Raw genomic sequence first — 24,413 nt, forward strand, 5'->3', positions numbered from 1 at the left:
ATGTTTTGTGCTTTGTTTTTGCAGAGTACGGCTTTAGCTGCATTGATCCTAAGAAGTTGGGCATTTCTTTGGATTTGAAGACTATTCACGACCCGGCTCCCGAGTACAAGTTCGGAAAAGATAACCCTCGTAATCCTCGTCTGAAGGATTACGTGTTGTCTCCTTTGGGGGTTGCTCGGATATCCGAAGTTCGAGCTGATCCGTGGGATTCCGCCTCTTCTGTTGAAGCTGTTCCTGTGAAGGTTGTGCTTCCTGAGTTGAAGACGACTTCGGATCCGGTGAGTGTTCATTTATAGGCTCGATTTTCTGTTTATCTTTTTCTTTTCGGTTGGCCGTCGGCTAACGTCTTGGTCCTGGACCATCTTTTTAGGGTCCTGGGACTGACGCTGTGCCGCGTGCCGTTCCTTCGGTTTCATCTCCGGCTCGGATAGATATCTCTTTATCTAGGAACCGGGTATTTCCCGCTTTTTTCTCTATTTCTTCCATTTTCTTCTTTTACATTCGTTGACCCTTGGTCTCCCCTTTTTAGGATCAACGCAAAAGGAAGGGTAGCACTCTTTTGAGGCCTTCCACGCATCCGAAGAAAGCGAAGGCTTCTCAGCCCTCGGAGAAGGTATTTGTTCTGACTTGGAGTTTTTGTAGTTCGTTTCTCCCCTTTTCGGAAACTAATCTTTGAATGCTTGCTATGCAGGAAGCAGTTTCGGAAGTCATGCCTCCTCCTAAGAATCTTCTTCACTTCATGCCCTTGCCAGGGCAGAAGTTAAAGAGTGTGGTGGTTGCTGAACCGCCGGCCGTGGATCAGCCGCTGATCGAGGAAGATATCATCCCTTCTCCCCTTAAACCATCTGCTGCTTTGGGGATCGAAATCCAGGATATCACCGAGGTGATGGAGGCGATTGAAGCCGATTTTGTTCCTGGTTCGGATGTCCCTGAGGTAGCTGGGGAGAAGGAGTCTGCTGATCTTCCCTTCGAGAGGGAGAAGAGTCCAGACAAGGAGATGATAGATCTCTCGGGCCCCGAAGCTGCGGTCCCCGAGGTTCAGAAGGAGGTTCCCTCTGCTGGAGAGGAGGAGCAGCCCGAGCAAGGTTTGACGAGGAAGAGGCGCCACTCAACTTTGGGTTCTACTTCTACCTCGGCCCTGGATAGGCTGATCCATGCTGATCCCTGTTCGGATGTTCCGCTAAAACGGATCCCCGAAGAAGTAAGGGAGGCGATGGCTCGATATGCCAGGGCTCCGATTTTGGGAGAGGACCCTTTGGCTCACGTGGGATCCTTGGTGGGCCCCGAGGCTGCTCGGGAGAATCTGCTTCGTGCTAACCCGCAGTGGAGGGTTCCTGGGGCCGAAGAGAGGAATCCGGCAATGATGGCCCAGTACTATCTGAACGAGGTAATTTGCTAGATTTTTCTCTTTGAGTTGTGTTTTTGTTTTATGTTTTTCCTATTTTGCTCATCTTTCTCTCGTTCCCAGGCTGTTTTCTGGTCTTCGTTCGCTTCCGAGTGTAGCTCGGTTGAGGAGAAACAACTGAGGAAATATCGTGAGGCTTATGCTCGTGATATTCCCATTTTGGACCAGAAGGCTGGGCAACTCCTCTCCGAGCTTACGGAACTCAAGCAGCTGTACCTTCACTATAGTCGCGAGGCTAGAGAGTCTGCTGAGAAGATCGGGACCGAGGTTGGCCAGCTCATCTTCCGAGTTGAAGAGGATGCTGAGAAGATCGCTTCCTTTGCTGAGGAGAAGAAGGATATGGCCGCTAAGTTCGCTAGCGAACTTGAGGAAAAAGATAGACTCTTCCAGGAGATGAAGTCTAAATTTGAAGCGGCCGACAAGGAGCGTAAAGAGGCGGAGTTAAGGCTCCACCATTTTGTCCAGCATCGGGAGCTGATCCAGCAGCAAGCTGATAAGGTGCCTGTCCTTCGGCTGAAGCTTCGGGAAAAAGATGACTATATTCGGAAGCTGGAGCAGGAGCGAGTCAACCTCTACACTGCTGATCAGTGTAGAGAGCAGTACTGGAACGGCATCCTGGGTGCTCGGCGCATGTTTGCGAAGCACATGCCTCACTTCCCTTGGAACGAGAAAGTTCCTCTATGGATGCAGGCCGAGGACCACTTGGTGGAATGCCAAGCTGATCGAGATGAAGCTGAAGCTGAACGCCAAGCTGCTCTTGCAGAGGCTCGGGCCCAGAAGGCAACTTCCGAAGGTGATACCACTGCTGGGGGTTCTTCGAAGGATGCTCCCCTAGGGGCCGCTTCTGAGACTCCCAAGAGTTAGGGATTCGGGCAGTCGTCTTCTTCAGAGTCGGTCGGTTCCAGTTGAGGACTTCCGAATATGTGCTTGCTTTTCCCCCTTTTGCCTCGGCGCTGCGTTGTACTCATTTCTTTTTGCTTTCTTTAGTACTTCGGTAGGCCGGTATTGTCTGTTGATGGCTGCCGATTTTAACTTGTTTCATTTTGTTTTCAATTTTTGAGGTTTTCGATGTGTTTGTACTTCCCCCAAATATTGAATAAAAAATGAATGTTTGTTACTTGGCTGCTTCTTTTCAACTTGTTCTTTCGCAATTTTTAGGTCTTTAAATCCGTAGATTTCTCGAGCTCCTCTTTCTGTAGACTTGCTAAAAACCTTTTGATCTTGCGAGCTCTTTAAATCCGTAGATCTGCTAAGAGACTCTTTAGTTTTGCGAGTTCTTCAAATCCGTAGATCTGCTAAGAGACTCTTTGACTTTGTGAGTTCTTCAAATCCGTAGATCTGCTAAGAGACTCTTTAGTTTTGCGAGTTCTTCAAATCCGTAGATCTGCTAAGAGACTCTTTAGTTTTGCGAGTTCTTCAAATCCGTAGATCTGCTAAGAGACTCTTTAGTTTCCAGACTCTTCAAATCCGTCGATCTGCTCAGAGGTTTGGATTGTTCTTCCGATCTCTTGTGGTTCGGAAACCTGGGCAAGAGATCGCTAGTCTGCCTCTTTAGTTATGCCTTCGGCGATCCGTGGATCTGAGCCGGAGTTTTATAACTTGATTCGAGCGACTGTTTGTTGCGAACAAATTTTATTAGGGTACCGCGAATCCGAGGATTCTGGACGGTTCCCTGAAGTGTATGATTTGGTCATTTCTTGCATTTTATCAAGGAATGGGCAAAGTCAACCTGTTTTTGGTCTCGGATTGATCAGATCCGAGGCTGCATATATATATAAAGGGACAATAAATGTAGAGATAAGTTTAATGAAACACATGGTGCCAATGGCTTTCCTCTTCTCATTAAACAACTTACTTGGTTTACAGACAGAGATCATACAAAATATTTCTTGAGAACATCGGTATTCCAATGGTTCTTCAGAATTGTTCCATCTAACTGTTTCAGCATATACGTGCCTGGCCTTTTTTCGGAATGGATGATGTATGGTCCTTCCCAAGTGGCTGAGAGTTTGCCATGGATCCGTCCTTTCTGAACCGAGGCGGCGTTTCTGAGTACTAGATCACCGACTTTTAGGGGTCTGGCGTTGACTCTTCGGTTGTAATGCTTGTTGACCCTCTGCAAATAGGCTGCGTTGAGTGTCCTTGCATCGTTCCGAGCTTCATCCAGTAGATCGAGAGCTTCGGATAGAAGCTGGTTGTTGCTTTCTCCTTGGAGCCCATCATACCTGTTGTATGCCTGGATCCTCAGGCTTTCTGTTCCGATTTCCACAGGAATTACAGCTTCGGATCCGTATACAAGGTGGAACGGTGTTTGTCCGGTAGCTTCTTTTTCAGTGGTCCGAAGGGACCATAGCGTTCCGGGTAGCTCTTCTAACCATTTGTTTTTGTCATCCTCGACTCTTTTCTTGAGTGCGTTGAGGATGAGTTTGTTAGCGGCTTCGGCTTGCCCGTTGCTTTGTGGGTGACAGACTGCCGAGTATGCTAGGTGTATGCCGAACTGTTTGCACCACTTTTGCAACGGGGTGTTGTCGAACTGTTTCCCGTGGTCGAAGACCATCAGTCTTGGTATGCCGAACCTTGTGATGATGTTCTGCCATATGAACTTGCGGACCTGAGGTTCGGTGATGGAGGAGACAGCTTCGGCTTCGATCCATTTGCTAAAATAGTCGACTCCTACAATCAACCACTTCTTCTGGTTCGTCGCTGAGGGGAAGGGACCAATGATGTCTAACCCCCACTGTGCGAATGGTAAGGGATACAGTGTTGATTGTAGGGCTTGAGCTGGTTGATGGATGGCTGGTGCGAACTTTTGGCATTTCTCGCATTTCCTTGCCATCTGCTTTGCCTCGGAAACCATAGTGGGCCACCAGTACCCAGCCCGAAGGGCTTTATGTGCTAATGTCCTACCTCCAATGTGGTTTCCGCATATCCCGAGGTGGATTTCCCTTAGGATGTAGTCAGCGTCTGTTGGACCCACACATTTTAGCAGCGGAGCAGAGAATGATTTCCTCATGAGCTCTCCTTCGGCGCTGATGATGAACCATCTGTTGAATCTTTTCAGTTTTCTCGCTTGCAGCTTATCTTCAGGAAGTTCTCCCCTTTCTTTGTATGCAACTACTGCGTCCATCCAGCTCGGTTCGGTGCGTAAGCTGCATACTGTGGTGGGTAGCAAGTCGATGCTTCTCTCCTGGTGAACTTCCACGTGGACCGACCTGTTTAGGTCGATGAGTGTCGAGCTTGCGAGTTTTGACAGTGCGTCTGCTTGCGCGTTCTGTCCTCGGGGAATGAGGATGACTTCAAAGGATCTTAACTTTGACGTTAAGGATTTAATCTTTGCTAAATAGGCTGTCATGCTGGGCCATTTGGCCTCATACTCTCCTCGGATCTGGTTGGCTACAAGCTGGGAATCAGTTTTGAGGCGAACATGTTCGGCCTCCAGGGATAAACAAAGCTCTATCCCTGCGATTGCGGCCTCGTATTCGGCCTCGTTGTTGGTTGCTTTGAAGCCGAACTTCAATGCATACTCTATGCTTTTCCCCGTCGGGGGGATTAGTACAACTCCTGCCCCTGAGCCGTTTACTGTGCAAGATCCGTCAGTGAAGACCTCCCAAGTGCTTTTCGTATCATCCAACATTTCCTGGTATGAGCACTCGGCCAAGAAGTCTGCCAATGCTTGTGCTTTGATTGCTGTCCTCGGCTGATATTTGATGCCGAACTCTGATAGTTCGAAGGCCCAGGCAGCCAATCTTCCTGACCTCTCTATTTTGTCGAGTACTTTTTCGAGCGGTTGGTCAGTTAGCACTGTGATCTGGTGGGAGTCGAAGTATGGCCTCAGTTTTCGTGCAGCTACCACTACTGCATATGCGACTTTCTCGATGAGTGGGTACCGGGTTTCGGCTCCTGTAAGTGTTCGGCTGGTGAAGTAGATTGGCTGTTGCTTCTTTTCTTCTTCCCGAAGAAGCACTGCGCTGACGGTTCCAGGGCTAACTGCGACATATAGGTACAGGGTTTCCCCCTCCTTTGGTCTGGCCAGTGTCGGCAGTTGAGCTAGGTGGGCTCTGAGTTGCTGAAAAGCTTCTTTTTGCTCCTGTTCCCATATCAGTTCGGGATCCACTTTCCTCGGGACCCCCTTTTTCTTGACTGGTTCTGCTTCTCCTCCGGGGAGGTTCTTTGGTTTCAGTGCCTTGAAGAAGGGGGCTCCCTTGTCCGAGGCTTTTGATATGAACCTTGTTAGTGCGGCTAACCTGCCGGTTAGCCTCTGCACATCTCTCTTGGTCTTCGGCTCGGGTAAATCCAATGCCGCTTGGACTTTGTCTGGGTTCGCATCAATTCCTCTTTCGCTCACCATGAATCCGAGGAATTTCCCTGACTTCACCCCGAAGACGCATTTTTTTGGGTTCAGCTTCATGCTGTATTTCCTCAGATTTCCGAAGGTCTCTGCCAAGTCTTTGACATGGTCTTCCTCCTTGATGCTTTTTACGATGGAGTCATCCACGTAGACCTCCACGTTCCTCCCTTTCTGGTCGGCGAAGACGTGGTCAACTAACCTCTGGTAGGTGGCTCCGGCATTTTTTAAGCCGAAAGGCATCATTTTGTAGTTGAACACTCCTGCGATTGTGATGAACGCTGTCTTTGCCCTGTCATCGGGGTGCATGAATACTTGGTGGTAGCCTGAAAAGGCATCCATGAAGCTGAGCAGTGCATGGCCGCTGGTGGAGTCAACCAGTTGATCTATCCTTGGCAGGGGATAGCAGTCTTTGGGGCAGGCTCGGTTCAGATCTGTGAAATCTACGCACATTCGCCATGAGCCGTTCGCTTTCTTGACCATCACCACGTTGGCCAGCCACTTCGGATACATGCATGGTTCGATGAATCCGGCCTCTTGCAACTTTTTAACCTCCTCGGCGATGGCTTTGTTTTTCTCCGAGGAGTAATTTCTCTTTTTTTGCTTGATTGGCCGAGCTTCAGCGTTGACATCCAGCTTGTGACAAATCAGCTTCGGATTTATCCCTGGCATATCTGCTGCTGACCATGCGAAGATGTCTTTGTGATCCCTGAGTAGTCGGATCAAATCGATTCGGAGCCCCGAGCTTAGGCCCTTGCCTATTCGGACGCTCCTGTCTGAATTATCTTCGAGGAAGATATCCTCCATTTCTTGATCTGGTTCGGGAGATAGGGTTTCGGGGCGAGCATCAACTTCTGCGGGAGACAAGCTGCTCGTGCTTGCTCTTCTTCTTTTTGCCTCGCTTTCTTCTCCCTTAGCTCCTTTTTCTTCCTCGGGGCCGTCCTCTAGTTTGGGCTTTCGGACAGCAGTGTGGCAGGTTCTTCTCGCCACTTCTTGATCACCCCTGATTCGTTCGGCGAATCCTGCATCCGAGACGTATATCATCAGCTGGTGGTATGTGGAGGGGACTGCTTGCATCTTGTGAATCATGGTTCTCCCCATGATTACGTTGTATACGGAGTCGCAGTCCATCACCAAAAATTCGTCCCGAAGGGTTTTTGCTGCCTGGCCTTCGCCCACTGTGACTGGCAGGGTGATCTTTCCTCGAGGGATAGCTGCGGATCCGTTGAATCCGATCAGAGGATAACTGACTTTCGTCAGTGCTTCCTCTGGCTCTTCGAGGATCAGCTGCTCGAAGCAGTTTCTGAAGATGATATTGACGGCACTTCCTCCGTCGACTAATACTCGATGTACGTTGTGGTTATTGAGGTCCATGGAGATGACCAGAGGATCATCATGCTTGTACTGGACTCCGAAGCAATCATCAGCAGTGAAGGTCATGTTCGGGGGGTGTGGCTGGTTGTCTCCCACCGCGCTGAAGTTGACCCGATGGGAGAGGGCTCTTAGGTGTTTTTTGCTGGCCTGGCCAGACTTCTGTCCCCCGAACACCACTAGGATGTCATTTTTCTTGTGCCCTGTTGCTTCGTAGACCCTTTTCTGGGGTTGCTCGTGTTGTTTGCCGCTTGCGGCCTTTTCTTTTTCCTCCCTTCGGTCTAACAAGTATTGTTTCAGGTAGCCTCGGCGAACGAGGTACTCAATGTTGTCTTTCAGCGAGTTGCATTCTTCGGTATGGTGACCGAAGTCATCATGGAACTCGCACCATTTGTTCTTGTTTCTCCGAGCTGGGTTGGACTTGAGCTTCCCAGGTAGTTTCCACTTTTCGTCATTTCTGTTGAGGCTGAATATCTCCTTTCGGGGCAGAGCTAGTGGAGTGTAGTTGGTGTACTTGGGTTGAAGTTCACCCCTTCTCCCGTCTTTCTTCGGGCTCATCTCTCTAGCTCCTACTTTCTCTTTCCCCTTCCTTGAGCTACCCTCGGGCTTGCTCTGGGTATTCTTTGTGTCTCTCGGATCCGACGATCCTTTCAGTCTTGCAGCGGCCTTGTTGAACTCCTCGGTTCTGATGAACGCGTCAGCCATTTGGAGCACGTCAGCTATTCTGGAGGGGTTCTTCATTGAGAGTTCGTCACGGAACTTCCCTTCCTGGAGCGCGTGCTTCAAGGCGAAGATGGCCACGTCTGGCTGCAAGTTTGGTATGTTTGTTGATTCCATGAATCTGGCCATGAATTCTCTCAGACTTTCGTCTCTTTCTTGTTGGATTGAGGTCAGTTCTGCTGTGGTTCGCTCGGGGCGATTGTTGCTCACGAACTGTGTGCAGAATCTCTTTTTCAGCTTTTTCCAGCTCTTGATCGATCCCTTCGGCAGCGATCTAAACCACTCTCCCGCCACTCCGGTTAGCGTGGTTGGGAAGTATTTACACCAGCATGCTTCGGAGTAGGGACTCAAGAACATTTGCTGCTCGTAGGAGATGACATGATCCCTCGGATCTGTGATTCCGCTGTAGGTTAGGTGAGCTGGCAGTCTTACCTTCGGTATTTCTTCCATAATCAGCTCGTCCGAGAAAGGGGATGACGTAGGAGTCATGATTCTTTTCCCGAGTCTAGCCCTGATGCCTTCGTTTGCCGAGGTTCTATGATTAGAACGTTCGGGCGTACGATGGGGGCTAGGGGTTCGATCATGCCTCCTGTCTCTTCTTCTTTCTCGGCTACTGACCTCGGGTCGTTCGCCAGATCTGCTCGACTCACCTACCCCGAGTCTCGTGTGGATCGAAGGTCTTAACCTTGAGTGGACCGAGGGCCTCAACCTGCTGAGCACCGAGCTTCGGATCCGAGTGTTACGAGTAGTTGATTCGCTTTGGAGAGCTGTTGGAGTAGGCGATGGTCTCGCAAACCAATCTGGTTGCTGTTGTGCCCTTTTTTGGGTGTCCCACGTGCTTTCCGTCCACCTCGACGTCAAGTGTGTTCCTGTCAAGGGAAGGAGTTCTCGTTCGGGTCTGGACACTTCCGCACTGGGTGGCTCGTTCAGCCTTCGCCTGGTCCTCCTCTCTTCTCTGCGGTCGTTTGCCAGTCCTTGCTGCTTCTCATTGAAGAGGAAGTTTTGCATGATGGTCATGGCCGCAGTGAGCTCTTCCCTAGTTGGAATCGGAGGTCCTGCATTTGTGGCGGTCGTAGCTCTGCTTGGCTGTGACCTCGCCATCGATTGAGGGTGCCCCTCTTGGTCAGATTCTGAATCTGACCGCACCATCATATCGTCGTCATTGTTAACAACATCATTCACCATTTTCGCGGAAAGAGGTGGTTGATGTCTTCCAAAGGCTTTGAAGTGTTCTTCCCCACAGACGGCGCCAAATTGTTCCGGTGTTGTAAAGATGGAAACAATGGGCTTCGAATGAAGGCCCTTTTGTATGTGTTGAAGATCTTGCTTGTTTGAATGAGTGGAGTCCGAATTCACCTGCACAAGAGCAAAGTCACTGGCCTCGGGGGTGTTTCCGAGGAAAGCCCCTCCGATGCCTAAGTAAGAATGATGCTCGGATTCTAGAGAGAAGTTCTCTAGAAGAGTAGTCTTAAGGCGATAAATTGGACGTACCTTGAGGTGTGAGCCTTGACGGCCTATTTATAGTGTTTGCATAATAAATGCCCATAGGTCACTTATTGTTATTGGGCCTTGGGCCTTAATGGATGGCTGAATAGCCATTGGTAGGTTTGATATTGTTGTTTAGAGCCATTGGGCTTTGGACTTAGTGGCCCAATTGAGAATCAATTGGGAGCCCAAACACTTCGTATTTTTATATAGGTCAGAAATAAATTGATAATTAACATTCTACAATCAGAATTAATGAAATTATGATAATACTATTGTTTGCTTCATACTTTCCCTTCTCTTCCTTTCCACTCTAAGAATTATTTTACTGGGGCCTTTTTAAAAAAGATTAAAATAATTACTGCATTCTGGAAACATGTTGAAGCCACTATCTTATTAGCCATTTAATACCCAAAATAACCTCATAAATTTTTTTCTCCATGAAATTTAAGTTATGGCACTTCTTACTGACAAGTCAATGGGTCAGTAACCCAGTTACCTTCACTTTCGGCTTTCATAGAAGAGTCAGTTCCAGCTTAGGAGAGAGAAAATGAGTCTGATAGTTGCCTACTGATAGTGTCACTTTTAAGTTTTATCTCATCTTTATGATTTTGGTCGTACATGTTATGACTTATGAGAGTACAGTTTTCTTTGCTCTACTATCATGACAAAAAAAAATTAGTTTCCCTTATTTTCCCTTTCATTAGTGCTCTTATCTGAGCGATTTCCTTCAATATTGCTTGAAGTTCCGTAAATTTTCAAAATACGTCACATTTGTAGTTATTTCCCACTCTACCGTCTATGTCAGCAAGAAAACCGGTCTAATTTTTTTTAATCAATTACCGTAAAACCGCCAACGCAAATAGCGGTTAATACAGGAGATGGCGGTTTACACTTACATGAACCTCCAATTGAGATGACACTTCACTTAAGTGTAAACTTCTACATAGTAATCTTAAACTGCCATAGTAATCTTAAAACACGATGTTTTGTGACATAAACCGCCAATTCAATTTGCGGTTTTGTTTAAATTTAAACCGCCAATTGAAATGGCGGTTTAGAATTGAACCGAAAAAAAAAATTACTTTTCTCTTTCAAATGCTGACGTGGATTGTAGAGTGGGAAATAAGTTATAATTGACGTATTTTGGGAATTAATGTATCTTTGAGCATTATGGACGGAAATCGCTCATCTTACCTGGATGATTAAGCTCAAGAAACTATTCATTTTAGTCTTGGGAGATATCAAAGACCTAGACCTATTCAATTATAGCCCGGTCTGACCCGACTCGAAAAAGTACGGGTTTAAGAGCCTAAAATATGCTTTTTAAGACCAAAACCCAAGCGCAACTTGAAAAAGCCTGTTTCGACCCGCAAAGCCTTCACCAAATTTATGGGTTTGGACATGATTCTTTTGTGTTAAAGCCCGGCTCGAATTTTGATCACCTCTACAAAGACCTGATCAAAATGTGGGTCGGGTTCAAGCACGGCCGTAACAAAAAAAAATCCAATCCATCATGTCGGGTCGGGATCATACCAGCTATTTCAGGCCAAAAATAGCGGACTTTTGGGTCATATAGTTGGTTTGGGTCAATTTATAACTAAAATTTTAATTTTGAGTTGACCAAAACCTCCCCATAAAAAAATTAAAATCGAGCCGGTCTGGGTCCATAAAAACGGACGTAAAATCTTCCCTATCCCATCGGGCTTGAGATGACCAGGTCTAAGATGCACTACTTGGCTATGTTACTCGGACTCTTCATTTTACCTCAAGTACCCGTGTCGGATCCTCGACACTCGGACATGGGTACGGACTCTCCAACACTTAATTTTCGACTTAAATCATGGAAAATTTTAACAAGTTAGCCGAGTCGGCACGTACCCGTGTCCGACACTAGTTCCCGAGTCCAAGTGACATAGCCAGTTGGTATATCAGAGGGGGTGTTAAAGAGCCGATAAGTCGAATTTTTTACCAGAATATTTCTACTCTATTTTTGGACAAAATCACTCACAAATAAAGAGAACTTATTATAAAATAAAAAACGGAGTAAAGTTAAAGGAAACAAAGAACAAAAACAGGGTCTGTTAAACATCTGAAAATTTAAACTGAGTACAAAAAAACTCCCTTTTACTAAAAATACTCTTCTGGGAGCAATGGAGCATCAGCATCTACACTAAAGTTTTCCTTTAATTTTTACCTCCTTTTTATTTATTTTTATACTGACATCTGCAAAATTAGAGTGTTCTTTCTGATAAATAAAATATATGGAGTAAATAGGTAAATAAATGTGGGATACATGTAAGAATCTCTCTGCAGTTTTGTCTCTCTAATTTTCAATTCAATGCTCTCAATTCTCATTGAATTCTATGAAATGACCTTACATAACTCTGTGTTTTATTGTATTTACTATGTCTTGCTATTTAGCATGACAATGGTAGTAATGCCAATGCCCTAAATCCCCCGTAAAATTCTGACTTCTTTGGCATTAGTAGTGGTGGTGTACTATAGGAGTAATGTCCAACTTCAGAAACGTGAGGCGTTTTATTTGCCGGATGAAATCTGAACTGATTAAACCTGAATGGAACTTATAGGACCTGATTGCAAGAGAGTAAATTTGAGAGATTTAACTTTAGGATCTGATTGGAACTTATTGATCTGATAGGTCCTGATTGCAACTCATCTAAAACTTGTTAACTTGTTAGATCTGAAACATATTTGTCTGAAGTCAATAGAACGCACCCTAATTTAGATGATAGAGTATAAAACATATTTTTATGGTTGAGTTGTCCTTTGACATGGTATCGGAGCCAGCGTCACACAAAGGTTACGGGTTCAAATCTCATCCACCCCTCCTTTCAAAGTGGAATATTTCGCGCTGGGTTTGATGAGGCATATGTTGCATCCACACTTCAACAAAAGAGCTTTCATGTGAGAGAGCGTGATAGAGTACAAAACTAATCGTGGGACTTCAATCATTAGCTTAAGTTTTTGGTTGAGTTGGTCCTCTGACATCAGAAATATGTTCTTATGGTGCACCATGCTCTATGTACACCACGGTCCATAGTCCACGGATTAGTGTACTATAGGGTCCAACTTCAGAAACGTACGTTCTTCCATCCAAACCATTCACGTTAGGATGATGAGAAAAACACGAGTCTGATGAAAGGATTATAGTTCGTTGATTAGCATACAATAAGCCGCCTTCTATTCTTTTTTAAATGTGGGACAATTCTTCGACACATTACACACTCTAGAACTCGGTAGATTCCCTATAAGCAGGGGAGAAAGGTTTGACATTAACCATAACCATTCACGTTAGAAAGAGGAGAAAAGCACAAGTCTAATGAGAGGATTATAGTACGTTTGTTAGCATACATTAAGGTCATGTTTGGTTGATATAAAAATCAGTGGAAGATTGTAAGATTGTTTGGTCGACAAAAATATTGGAAGTGGAGTTATTTATCCGCAGTAGTGCACTGTAAGGTCCAACTTCAGAAACATACGTTCTTCCATCCAAACCATTCACGTTAGGATGATGAGAAAAATAAGTCTAATGAGAGGATTATAGTTCGTTGATTAGCATACAATAAGTCGCCTTCTATTCTTTTTTAATGTTCGATAATTCTTCGACACAATTACATACTCTAGAACTCGGTAGATTCCCTATAAGTGAGGGAGAAAGATTCGACATTAACCATAACCATTCACGTTAGGAAGAGGAGAAAAGCACGAGTCTAATGAGAGGATTATAGTACGTTTGTTAGTATACATTAAGGTGATGTTTGGTTGATATGAAAAACCATGGAAAGTATGACTTCCTAAGAAGTGGAAGATTGTAAGATTGTTTGGTTGACAAAAACGTTGAAAGTGGAGTTGCTTACCTAAGTTCCTCTGGGTAAGTGGAACTTACCACGGCAATTTACTTCTCATATTTAACCGAACAATATCATCAGTCCTATAAAAATGCTTATACATGAGAAAAACTTATTCATAGAAAATTCTAATTCTCATATCAACCAAACGACTCCTAAATCGCCTTCTTCTATTCTTTTAACGTGGGACAATTCTTTCTACACACTACACACACTCGAGTACTCAACAGATTCCCTGTGAAAAAGATGTGACATTAACCATAGCACCCCCTACATTGTACTAAGTACTTCTTTCAATTCTGCATGCAAAAAAAATTGAGGATGAAGCCATAGAAAAAGGCAAAAATAACAAAAAAAACCAAAAGTAAACGAATCATCCTTTTTAATTTTTTTACTGCCATTTGTTGTCTTTTCCCTTGCCAATAACAACCGTTATTGTTGGTTAGCCACATTACTTAACTGTCCCCAAAGCTTTTGAACTCAAAAAAGAATTTAAATAATATTATTATAAAAAAAAAAATTAAAAAAAAAAGAAAATAAAAGAAAATTCGAAACATCCCACGTGTAATATCCAAAATATATCACTCTCCATATGGGCAAGGTTCCAAGCATGGGCTTGGGACCATGACCAACAAAATATTTTGCAGTAGCTTGTCACGTGAATGGCCCATGTGCTTTTTTTTTTTTCCTTTCCTTTTTTACTCTCCCTTTCATTCAGGTGTATAATGTATTTCATTCATCTCTTTGTCTTATGCCATTTATTTGAATGGAGATTAGGAAGAATCATTCTTTGCTTTCATTATTGTTTTTCTAATCTGAATGAGTTACAAGGACAATACAGTATCACGCTGATGAGGTGCGTAGTTTAAATCCATACTCCCCTTTGTTCGGTTACAATCATATTGAAAGAGGGAGTCAATATATAGGCCGTGTTTGGTAATTAGCAGGGCCGGTCATATTGGTAATTAGCAGGGCCGGTCATAAGGGTGTGCGAGGTGAGTGACGGAATAGGGACCCCAAATATTCATAATATAATATAATATAATTAGTTTCCTTAATGTAAACAAAAACAAAGTTGGAGTAGTGGTTAAGGCCTTATTGTATGTATTATTCAAGGTCCTAGGTTCAATTTCTAACAAGTTCATTTTTTTTATTCTGTTTCCTTTTGTTTTTATTTAAACCTCATTTAGAAAACCTGCACAGGGCCTTATAGTCATGAGTCATTATAGCCCTGGCACTACTCCGTATTAGCATAGGCACTACTTCGTATTAGCATTCATATATTATTAGGTGGTTTGACTACCTATTAGTATTAGCTGGTTTGGTTTGACTAGCTGATTGAATTAGTTGTTTGTGTAAAGTATTTGGTAAATTAGATATTAGTTGTTTCATGTGTAAAATGATCATTAATAACTTAATGGAGTAGTTGGGTTTCTTATTCCAATTTTCAAACTATTCAAGTATGTTTTTTTTCAACTTTTAACTAGCTTTACAATCAATATACATAGAGCGTGTTTAATCAAAACCTATCCTAAGTTTGTGGTTGGCATTTAGAGTATAACCTCTCCATTATGACATTTATAAAAATTAGTCATCTAATTGCTAATTCCTCACATTTTCCAAGAAATTAAATAACTCATTAGCACCTTAATCACCTTCTAGGAATAAGGACTTGTCCTAGAAGGTGTGACATGAACATGAACATGAACCATCCAAAAAAGGCCCTTATAGGCTTATAGCTTACTCTATAATATCATACTCAACTTGCTGTCTAATACACACTGATAATCGCGATTAATAATGTAATTAATTACATTCCTATATGTCCGAGGTTAAGGCACACCATTGTTGAAGAAAGATTAAGCTTAATTCAAACTTTTATTAAGGTTAAAGATATACTAACAAGAGCTACCAACAAAATACATTAGTATTGGCTTCATAAAAAGAGCCTTTTTTACTTACTACTACTACTACATTTTAGGCCATTATTTACATAAAATTCATAATAATGTTAATAATAAAAAAAAAACATCTAACAAAATCACTAATTAGTAATTACCTCCCCTTTAACTAATATTTACATGAATCAAACAAGAAAAATTAATCTCTACTAACTAATTAAAACAAACATTTTCTTTACATTTATTATTCATTAACATCAAATGGAGCAAATTTCCTTGATTAATGACTCCATAATATGACGTTCAATCTCTAATACAACATCCTCACCTTCATCTTGGTAATTAGCAACCAAATTACTACTAACTCCTCCAATTCTTGGCAAATCTTTTTCCACAAGAGCGTCAATATCTTGAAGTGTCTGACAGTCTGCACTAGGAAAACCTCGAATTTTCGTGCACAAAGTTTTCACTAATTGAAACCCGTTCATCTGTTGATCTTGTTTATAATAGTGTAATTTGAGTTTAACATAAGGTTTTAACATATTAGCTAACATTTCATCGACGAGATGAAATATTAGCTTTCTGTTAATCGAAAGGTGGGACTGTTGTTCGAAGGAAAACTTGTCACTTGTTGTAATATAATGTGTGGCTTCTAAAGTGTGGTAAATTGATGGGTCTAAAGGGTGAGATGGTAAAAACCATCTCATAAAAGATACAGGGGTATCTCTGTCAATTCCAGTACATTTCAGTATTCTACTGATGTACTGGAATTCCATTACGGAGGTTCCGGTTCCGGTTCCGTTTCCCGTTCCTGTACCTGAACGTACATCTTTCCTGCTCCGCCAACGGTGGTGGTGGACGGTGGGTGGTGCATGTGTCGCTTCTTCTTGTCTTTTCTCGTCTATCCGTTGCCTCGGATAACGGGATAACCGTGTCGTGGTGGTATTGGTGGTGGTGATATTATTATTGTTGTTGTTGCTGATGATGGGTTTCGAAGGCTGAGCATTTGACGACAGTCCCTATAAATTTTTATTTCTTTTTTTTGATTAGTATGACTACTATCTTTTGACCATGAAAAAACCTCAAACCCAACACAAACTTTTAAAAAATATACGAGCATAAAATATACTAGGAGTAACTCCGTTTCAAAATAGTCGTGATTTTGACACTATTTAATTATCTTACTTTTACCATAATTTTATATTAATAAATAAAAATAAATACTCTGTATTTCGTATTATTATTTTCATGTTATTTGGTTTTTTCTTAATGAACATTTCAAACAATTTCATCTATTTTTTCATTTCCAGGCTGTAAAAAACAAGTTTAATTTATTGATTTTAAGGTGGTAAAATACCAATTTTAGTTTTTTAAGGTGGTAAAAACAATTTTTTGATAAAAAACGATTTTTCCTTTTATAATTCTTTTATTTTTTAATCTTACTCCGTACATAATTATAAACAATGATGTTCAAAGTCGTGCGTCAACAAACGTAGAAAAATCAAAGTGATGCAACTATTTTGAAACCGAGAAAGTATTAAAAAAATATCCAATGCAACCGTTGTATAGAAAAAGAAAAAGAAAAAGAAAAGGCTTAGCAAAAATTAGTTAGTTTACCTGATTGTCAAGTAATTTTGTAGGAGAGTAAGAATCCTTCTTGAGGGGGACAACTGAAGGAACTGTCCCATGAAGAAGATCACTAGACAACATCGTCTTTTTACATTTCTTACTCGTCGCCGCCATCGCCGCCGCCGTCGTCAAAGGATGAACAAACTGCTCCTCTTTCTTGTTCCTTATCGAGTTATATGACTTCAATGGTGGCAGCTTCTTACTACTCATTTTACTACTACTACTATTATTATTATTACCAGTATCAGACTTCTGATCACCTCCTCCTCCTCTTACGGTGGTGGTTTCCTGTACTGTCACCACCGTCCTCGGCGGAGGAGGGAATTCAGTAACAGCTGTTGTAAACTTATTCTCGTCGTTGTAAGTCTTTGGTGAAGAGGATGAAAGATGAAACTGTTCTTTTTTGGATCTTTTGGATTTTGATATTGACATTTTTTGTTGTGTTGTTGATGATAAGAGATGTTCGTCTCTTCTTCTTCCATCAGAAGAAGAGACTGTATTTGTAATGTCATGTCCGACTCTCCGACTAACAGTTTCCCTCACTTGTTTCATGATCTGTCTAGCATAATAGCTAGGACTTTTAGCAACTTCTTCATTATTTTCATTGTTTCTCCCTTCTCTTCTTTTGGTAGTTATTGCAGAACATGATGGCCGCGACAATTCCATCTCTTTCACAATACTGTTCTCTTTGTTGATCTGGAGTGACAGTCTATGGTGTTCAACCACATCCGTGGACGTAGACCGCCTCCTCGTAGATGGTGATAGTCTTGGTGTCTCGGGTAAAGACCGTAGGCCCGAAACACCATGAGTAATAGTAGTAGTAGTACAAGATTTCCTTGTTCTGGTGGTGGTGGTGGTGGTGGAGGTGGAGGTGGGTGGTGGTGGGGTTGAAGAAGAAGGTCGTATATATGGTGGTGTTTGAGAATGAGATGATCTTGGAGTGGTGGTGGTGGATTCAGGGAGAATGTCTAACCCCATAAGTCTAGCTACAAGGGTTGGTGTTCTTGCACTTGCAGGTGAACAACTACTACTTTCTGATGAGAAATCCTCCATTTTATTACCTCTTGGTACCTGGACTAGTTTTAGCCCTGTGTCTCTTCGATTCGTTTTTAACTGAATAATACCCTTCTTCGTCTGATAATGATGATCGTCCTTTTCTTCTTCTGTTATCGACTCCAAACTGTTTCTTGGTGCTTCTAAACCTGAATTTACATAAATTTTTTAAAACAGAGATTAGCAAAAAAAAAAAAATGAATGTTAAATGTAGTTTAAGGAAAGAATCTGTTAAGATTGTTACTAAACTTTACCTTTTAGAGGGGTGGGGTCATCTGAAAGAAAAGAGCTATCCTGAGGATGTAAGCAAAGCTGAAAATGCTGAAAATCAAACAGGTGAAGTACAGCATTCATGCATCCACCTGCTGACACTGCAGCCGCCGCCGCCACCGTTGCCACCGGTGGCGTAGTCGGTTTAATATCCCCTCCTCGACTACTACTACGACCATTACCACCACCTCCGCCGCCGCCGCTTACGGCTGCCTTTGCTATCTTGGAGGAGGACTTGGTACCCCAGTTTAGGTACCATTCTCTTCTACCCATAACTACTACTCCCTATTTTGCTTCTTGTTCAAATTTTATTTTCTTTTTGTTGTGGGTGGAATTAGAGAAGTACTTGTACTTGTACAAAAAAGTAAAGTGGTGAATATATGAATGTGTGTGTTTGTGTGTCTGAAATTGTTTGTTGTTTTTATATGAGAAGCACTCACTCCCAAGCTGTGTTTACAGCAGCAAAGACCGGGAAAAAGACCAACCTTACTTTTTCTCTCTCATTGGGAATTTGAAATTTTAAGGATAGGATATTAATCAAATAATTATAATACGTGTTACTCAGACTTTTCATTTTAGTAGTCGATACTCGGATACATCCACTGAGCAGGACATGTGGCACTTTGACCCTTCATTTTGAACTAAAGCCGTGGAAACTTTCACAATAGCCGAGTCGGATACTTGACACACGTGCTCAACACTATTATATATCTGAGTCCGAGTAACATAAAATAGATTAATTGTTGTAATCATCTTTTTGTAGGAACCTTGGAATATTACTGACAATAACTGTGTCTGGTACTCCACACTCGGACATAGGTGGCACTCCGACACCTCATTTTGGACTAATTAAAATCGTGAAAATATTCACAATAGCCGAGTCGACACTCGGACATAGGTGGCACTCCGACACCTCATTTTGGACTAATTAAAATCGTGAAAATATTCACAATAGCCGAGTCGGGTCCTTGGACCTGTGGTTGTACCCGTGTCCAACACTAGAATCTAGGTTCAAGTAGCATAAACTCATAAAGTAGATCGTAATTATCTTTCCGTAGGAACCTTAAATTAGTACTAACAGTACCCGTGTCTGATCCTTGAACTCAAACTTAGGTGACACTCCGACACTTTATTATAGACTTAAATCATGAAATTTTTCTCAATAATTAAGTAGGACACTTGAATACGTACCCGTACATAATACTAGCACCCGAATATGAGTAGCATAAAGTATATCATAATTATGTTTTTGTAGGAGCCTTAGATTTACAACTGACAGGTCCATGAGGCTTTACATTCAAAAAGGTTGGGTGGGACTAATATATTTTAATTAGTTTTTGGTTAGTAGTTAAGATTGTTTAATTGGTGTTTCATGGACCACACTATATTATTATTAATATTAATTTATTTTAGCTATTTTCTGAAACTATGAAACAAAATGTGTAGCTATTATATATATACAGTATTGTACATTAATTTGATCCAGACTTTTTAAGGCTTTTGATTGATTGCTAGCTGGTCATAAATATATTTGAGTGAATGAATGAATTTAGAATTTATTCATAGTTGTAATTGATTTCTCTCTATTTATGTCTACTTTGACTAAGTTTAAATTTTGTTTAAAGAGAAGAATGAAAATGAAAAACACTGTTAAAAGTATTTTTGATTCAGAAAAGTTGTCACATCTTGTCAACTGCTTGTAGTTTTTAAGACAAATTCACCATTTATTATGTTGTCTAATAATGAGAAACCATAAAGATCAACTAGAACTAGGTGTAGAGGTAGAGTATGACTATTTGGTGAAAATTTAAATAGTCAAATGAGTACAAATTAACAAATGAATCGAAATGTAATATTGGACTTTATTAATCTTATTAGATTTTTCAGAGTTGCTAATTTTTTTTTCTAATTAGTGTCGTGTTTTTTCGTAACTTCATTAGATGTAACTTCCAACAACCTCTATAAGTTCATTAGAAGTCAATTTAACACAAATAGCGTTAAGATTCTTAATCTAGCTATCTATGCCCTTTTGAATCGGTAATCAGAATCACCCCATCGACCAGGAGATAATCAACCTAGTGAACACGTTAAGAACCCTGTAATTTCTTAATCTATCAATGGTTTGTCATACATTTTTGTAAAAAGATTAAGTTATACTACTTTTTGTAGTAATGATTATGAAATATAATTGTACTTGTTTTAATCTTGAAAATGTTCTTTGGCAATTTGTATGGAAGTAAGCTAATTAAGCCACCTCCATGCAATGCAATAGTAAAAGGAGATAGTAAAAAGGTCCAATCAATGGTTTTATTTCTAATGGTACACTACTTAGTAGGAGACTAGTTGACAAGACAATTCCTAATATGACTACATCAAGGTAAAAAGTACTAGTACTTGTATGTTCTACTAATAGACACACTTGATCACATACAAATACAATACAAGCAAATCGTGTAAACATTTTTCACCCTCCCTCTATGAAAAAAGTGAAATTAATTACAATGGTAAAATCTTTCACTTACATTCGTTTTGTGTAGTTTTGCCCGTTCTTTCGTAATGTCAAATCATGGATCAAGTGTCCTTTAAAAGAAATTTTCCTGAGAAATATTTCGAGTGTACTAAATTACTAATGTACTATGTATTCAACTTAGAGCTGGCAAAAATTGACCCAACCCACCAACCCAACCCGAACCCAACCCAATAATAAAGGGTTGGGTCAAGATTTTCAACCCGTTTAATTAAATGGGTCAACCCAACCCAACCCGTTTAATTAAATGGGTTGGGTCAGGTTGAAATTTTCAACCCGAAAACAACCCGTCTAACCCGTTTAAGTGCAAGCAAGTATGTAATATATATATGTATAATGTGATTTGAAAGATTTTATTTCTCATTTTCCCTTCAAACATTGAATAATTATTTGACGTTTTGATTCATGTCAAATACATATTGAAAAATTACTTTTTGCAATGAGATATGCCATAACAAAATCACCTCGCAATTCTATAGTCAAATCAATTTACAATTAAAAGTGGGAAAAAAAAATTAAACGGGTCAACTTCAGGTCAACCCGTTTATAGTTGGGTTGGGTTGGGTTGAAAATCTCAACCCGTTTAATTAAACAGGTCGGGTTGGGTTGGGAAAATCTCAACCCGTTTATAAATGGGTCGACCTGATTTCGACCCAACCCAACCCATTGCCAGCTCTAATTCAACTTACCTTACTGAGAATACGAGTACATAACTTTAGTTCAAAATTTGAGCTCTTACTTCAATAAGGAAAATCCCTCCAAAAATTGGCGGTGATTACATAAAAGAGTTATACGAAGTATAACATTTTCACCTCTCCTATGAAAAAGAGGAATCATATAATTGTAAAATCTTTCACTCGCATTCTGTTGATGTGTTTTGCCTCCTCTTGCGTAATGTCAAGTCATCGATCAAGTCTCCTTCAAAAGATTTTTTTTTGAGAAATATTTCATGTGTACCATGTATTCAACTTACTTCATTGAGAGTACGAGTAAATAACTTTAGTTCAAAATTACTATAAGAAAAATCCCTTCAAAAGTGGGTAGTTATTAAATCGTTTTTTCACCCTCCCGCTATAAAAAGGTGAAATCAGAACGGCAAAATCTTTTACTCGCATTCGGTTTATGTATTTTGCCTCCTCTTTCGTAACAACGGATCAAGTCTTATTTAAAAGTAACTTATTTTAGAAACATTTCATGTGTACCATGTCCTCAACTTACCCCATTGAGAGTACGAGTGCATAATTTTAGTTCAAAATTTGAGCTCTTACTACAATAAGAAAAATCCCTCCAAAAATTTGGTAGTGATTATATAAAAGAGTTGAACACAATAAGGTGGTGGTGTGATGTTGGGGATCTGCAAAAATTAAGTCCAAGCAGCAAGCTCATGTGATGTCCTATAAGTACATATTATCCCTTAATAAAAAAACTTAATGACATTGATTAATTAAATTAAAAATTATTGATGATCTTGGTAAATTCATTAAGTATTTTTTAAAAGAAATTCTTTTGAAAAATATTTCGAGTGTATTAAACTCCCTCTGTTCCATAATGATGTTACAGTTTAAAATTTTGACAATATTCACAATTGAAGATAATCTTCTAAATTTTGTCCAATATATATGATCGAAAAAACATATTCACGTTTTCTTGTTTGATCGTCTCGCTGATTACTTAAAGTAGTATCAAAATTTTATAATTTTTAATATCGTGTAGTTTATGATTAAAATTAAAAAAAAGATGCATTGAGAAACGTGAAAAGTAGAAACTGAAACATCGTTATAGAACGTAAGGAGTACTAATATGCTATGTAATCAGCTTACTCCACTAAAAGTACGAGTACGTATGTACTTTAGTTCAAAATTTAAGCTCGAGTAAAATCCCTCCAAAAATTTACTAATGCTTATACCATTATATAAAAAGAATTGAACACAATAAGGTGGTGTTGGTGGTGGTGGTATGGTGTTGGGGATCTGCAAAAAATTAAGTCCAAGCATTAAGCTTCATGTGATGTCCTATTAAGTACATATTATCCCTTAATTAAAAACTTAATTACATTGATTAAATTAAACATAATGATGATCTTGTATATAATTATATATTGGTAAACTCAAAAAATATATCCGTTAGTAGTTGTTTGTTGGTTTGTTGATGATATTAACATAATCATGGGTGACGCAAGATTAAACTGAAGGTATTCTTCTTGGGAACATTAAATCAGGTGTACCAGTTGATTGATCAAAGTGTCCATACCATAATATTTTTGCTACGTGTCGTTTTTACATTTGTGTTACTAAAACTTGTTGTTAATTGTATCACGTATGGTTGTGCCCTTGTCATTCCTTGGTTCCCTTTTCCAAGAATACTATATGGACCATTTATGTACAAGTGTTACAAATTTGATGATTGATCTAGGGGTCTGATTCAATCTCGTCTACATCTTGTTATTGTAGAGTTGGGCATGGGCCGACACGTGGACTTTCTGAGCCTGGCACGAAATTGGTCCGACACGACACGGCGTGAGAGGTACGACGATGGGTTATGGGTTGTGTATGGACATCATTTTAGAAATTCGATACAAGTCTGGCACGAGCACATCTATCATGTACAATACAACCTAGTTATAAGTTTGATGATAGATCCAAGCGTCGGATTCAATCTCGTCTACATCATTACTCTTTTCATCGTTAGGTTGGGTTGGACCTGCAGAACGTCTGCTGCCCGAGTCCAACCCGAAATTGGACTGACACGGCAAAGGTCCCTTATAAACCCGACACAATACGAGATACACAACGATCAATCATGAGCCGTGCATGTACATCATTTTAGAAATTTGACACAAAGCTGTTACGAGCACAACCTTTGGGAGTTGCATGCAACTCTAGGTAGAGTCAAAAGTGTAGTTAAAAGATATACTAATCTTGGTAAGTTGCATGTAACTTTAAGTAGAGTCAAAAGTACGTATTGTTAAAATAGATAGAAGTATTTATACGAAGTTGTTTAGTGCATTTATAGCTATTAGCGAAAATATCTTGGATTTAATCTCGTTTTACATCAAATAAAAAAAAAAAATCTCCCTTACAACTTACAAGTGGAGTTGTTAAGAGGTTGGAGTTTAAGCTCTATTTAGAAATCCTTGTAAAATTTCAAAAGTTTTGAAGCCAAATTTGGAGTTGTAGGCAAAAAGTACGATTAGCTTTTCTACTATTTTTACTTGCACATACTATAATTGAAAAGCTTATTTTTAAATAAAAAATAAAAAATTGAACCATCTTTTTCAAATTCATCTAATTTATCGTACATTTCAGGCAACTCAACTATCAATTCTCAATTGCGAATGCGATTATATATATTAAACTATTTTGATTTTTAGCCAAACGGGAAATATAGCGGCTCATCTTATTACGTTATTGGATGTCGATTGATTTTTAGCCAAACGGGAAATATAGCGGCTCATCTTATTACGTTATTGGGTGTCGATATTGATTCTGAGCGTGTTTATTTGAATTGCTTTCCCCCAAAATCTCAATACTTTAATGGAGCTTGATTTAAGTTAATAAAATTTGTGCACATTTCTTCCCTAGAAAAAAAAAGGGGCTAACATTTACAAGTTTCTCAAGACACATACTTTAAACTTTTCAACATCCACTTGTCCCTCCTCTTTCCTTCTTTTTTTTCTTCTCACAAAACACTCTAACTTTCGAGTATTCAACTTATGCAGTCTGCAATCTATACTTATTTTTTCCACCCCTGAACTTAACTTATCTTGACTTATACACTGTGAACATATTATAAATGTAGCTAACGTAACTTATATGTCAATTATACAATCGTCAAT

At 40.5% G+C, this 24,413-nt stretch overlaps 2 protein-coding genes across 2 annotated transcripts; one reads left to right on the top strand and one right to left on the bottom strand.

Moving 5' to 3' along the window:
- The first annotated feature begins 954 nt into the window (after window positions 1-954).
- Window positions 955-2,269, top strand: LOC130469245 (uncharacterized). The gene is made up of 2 exons (XM_056838298.1): window positions 955-1,387; window positions 1,469-2,269. The coding sequence occupies exons 1-2, from the start codon at window positions 998-1,000 to the stop codon at window positions 2,267-2,269; spliced, it is 1,191 nt and encodes a 396-aa protein (XP_056694276.1). The 5' UTR covers window positions 955-997.
- A 12,788-nt stretch (window positions 2,270-15,057) lies between these two features.
- On the bottom strand, window positions 15,058-18,559 carry LOC110782443 (uncharacterized). Its single transcript, XM_021986596.2, has 3 exons — window positions 18,036-18,559; window positions 16,717-17,930; window positions 15,058-16,118 (listed from the first exon to the last, which is right to left on the bottom strand). The coding sequence occupies exons 1-3, from the start codon at window positions 18,322-18,324 to the stop codon at window positions 15,357-15,359; spliced, it is 2,265 nt and encodes a 754-aa protein (XP_021842288.1). The 5' UTR covers window positions 18,325-18,559; the 3' UTR covers window positions 15,058-15,356.
- Window positions 18,560-24,413: the final 5,854 nt, after the last annotated feature.

Source organism: Spinacia oleracea, chromosome 3 (genome assembly GCF_020520425.1).
Source record: "Spinacia oleracea cultivar Varoflay chromosome 3, BTI_SOV_V1, whole genome shotgun sequence".
In the NCBI taxonomy this organism is placed as follows: Eukaryota; Viridiplantae; Streptophyta; class Magnoliopsida; order Caryophyllales; family Amaranthaceae; genus Spinacia; species Spinacia oleracea.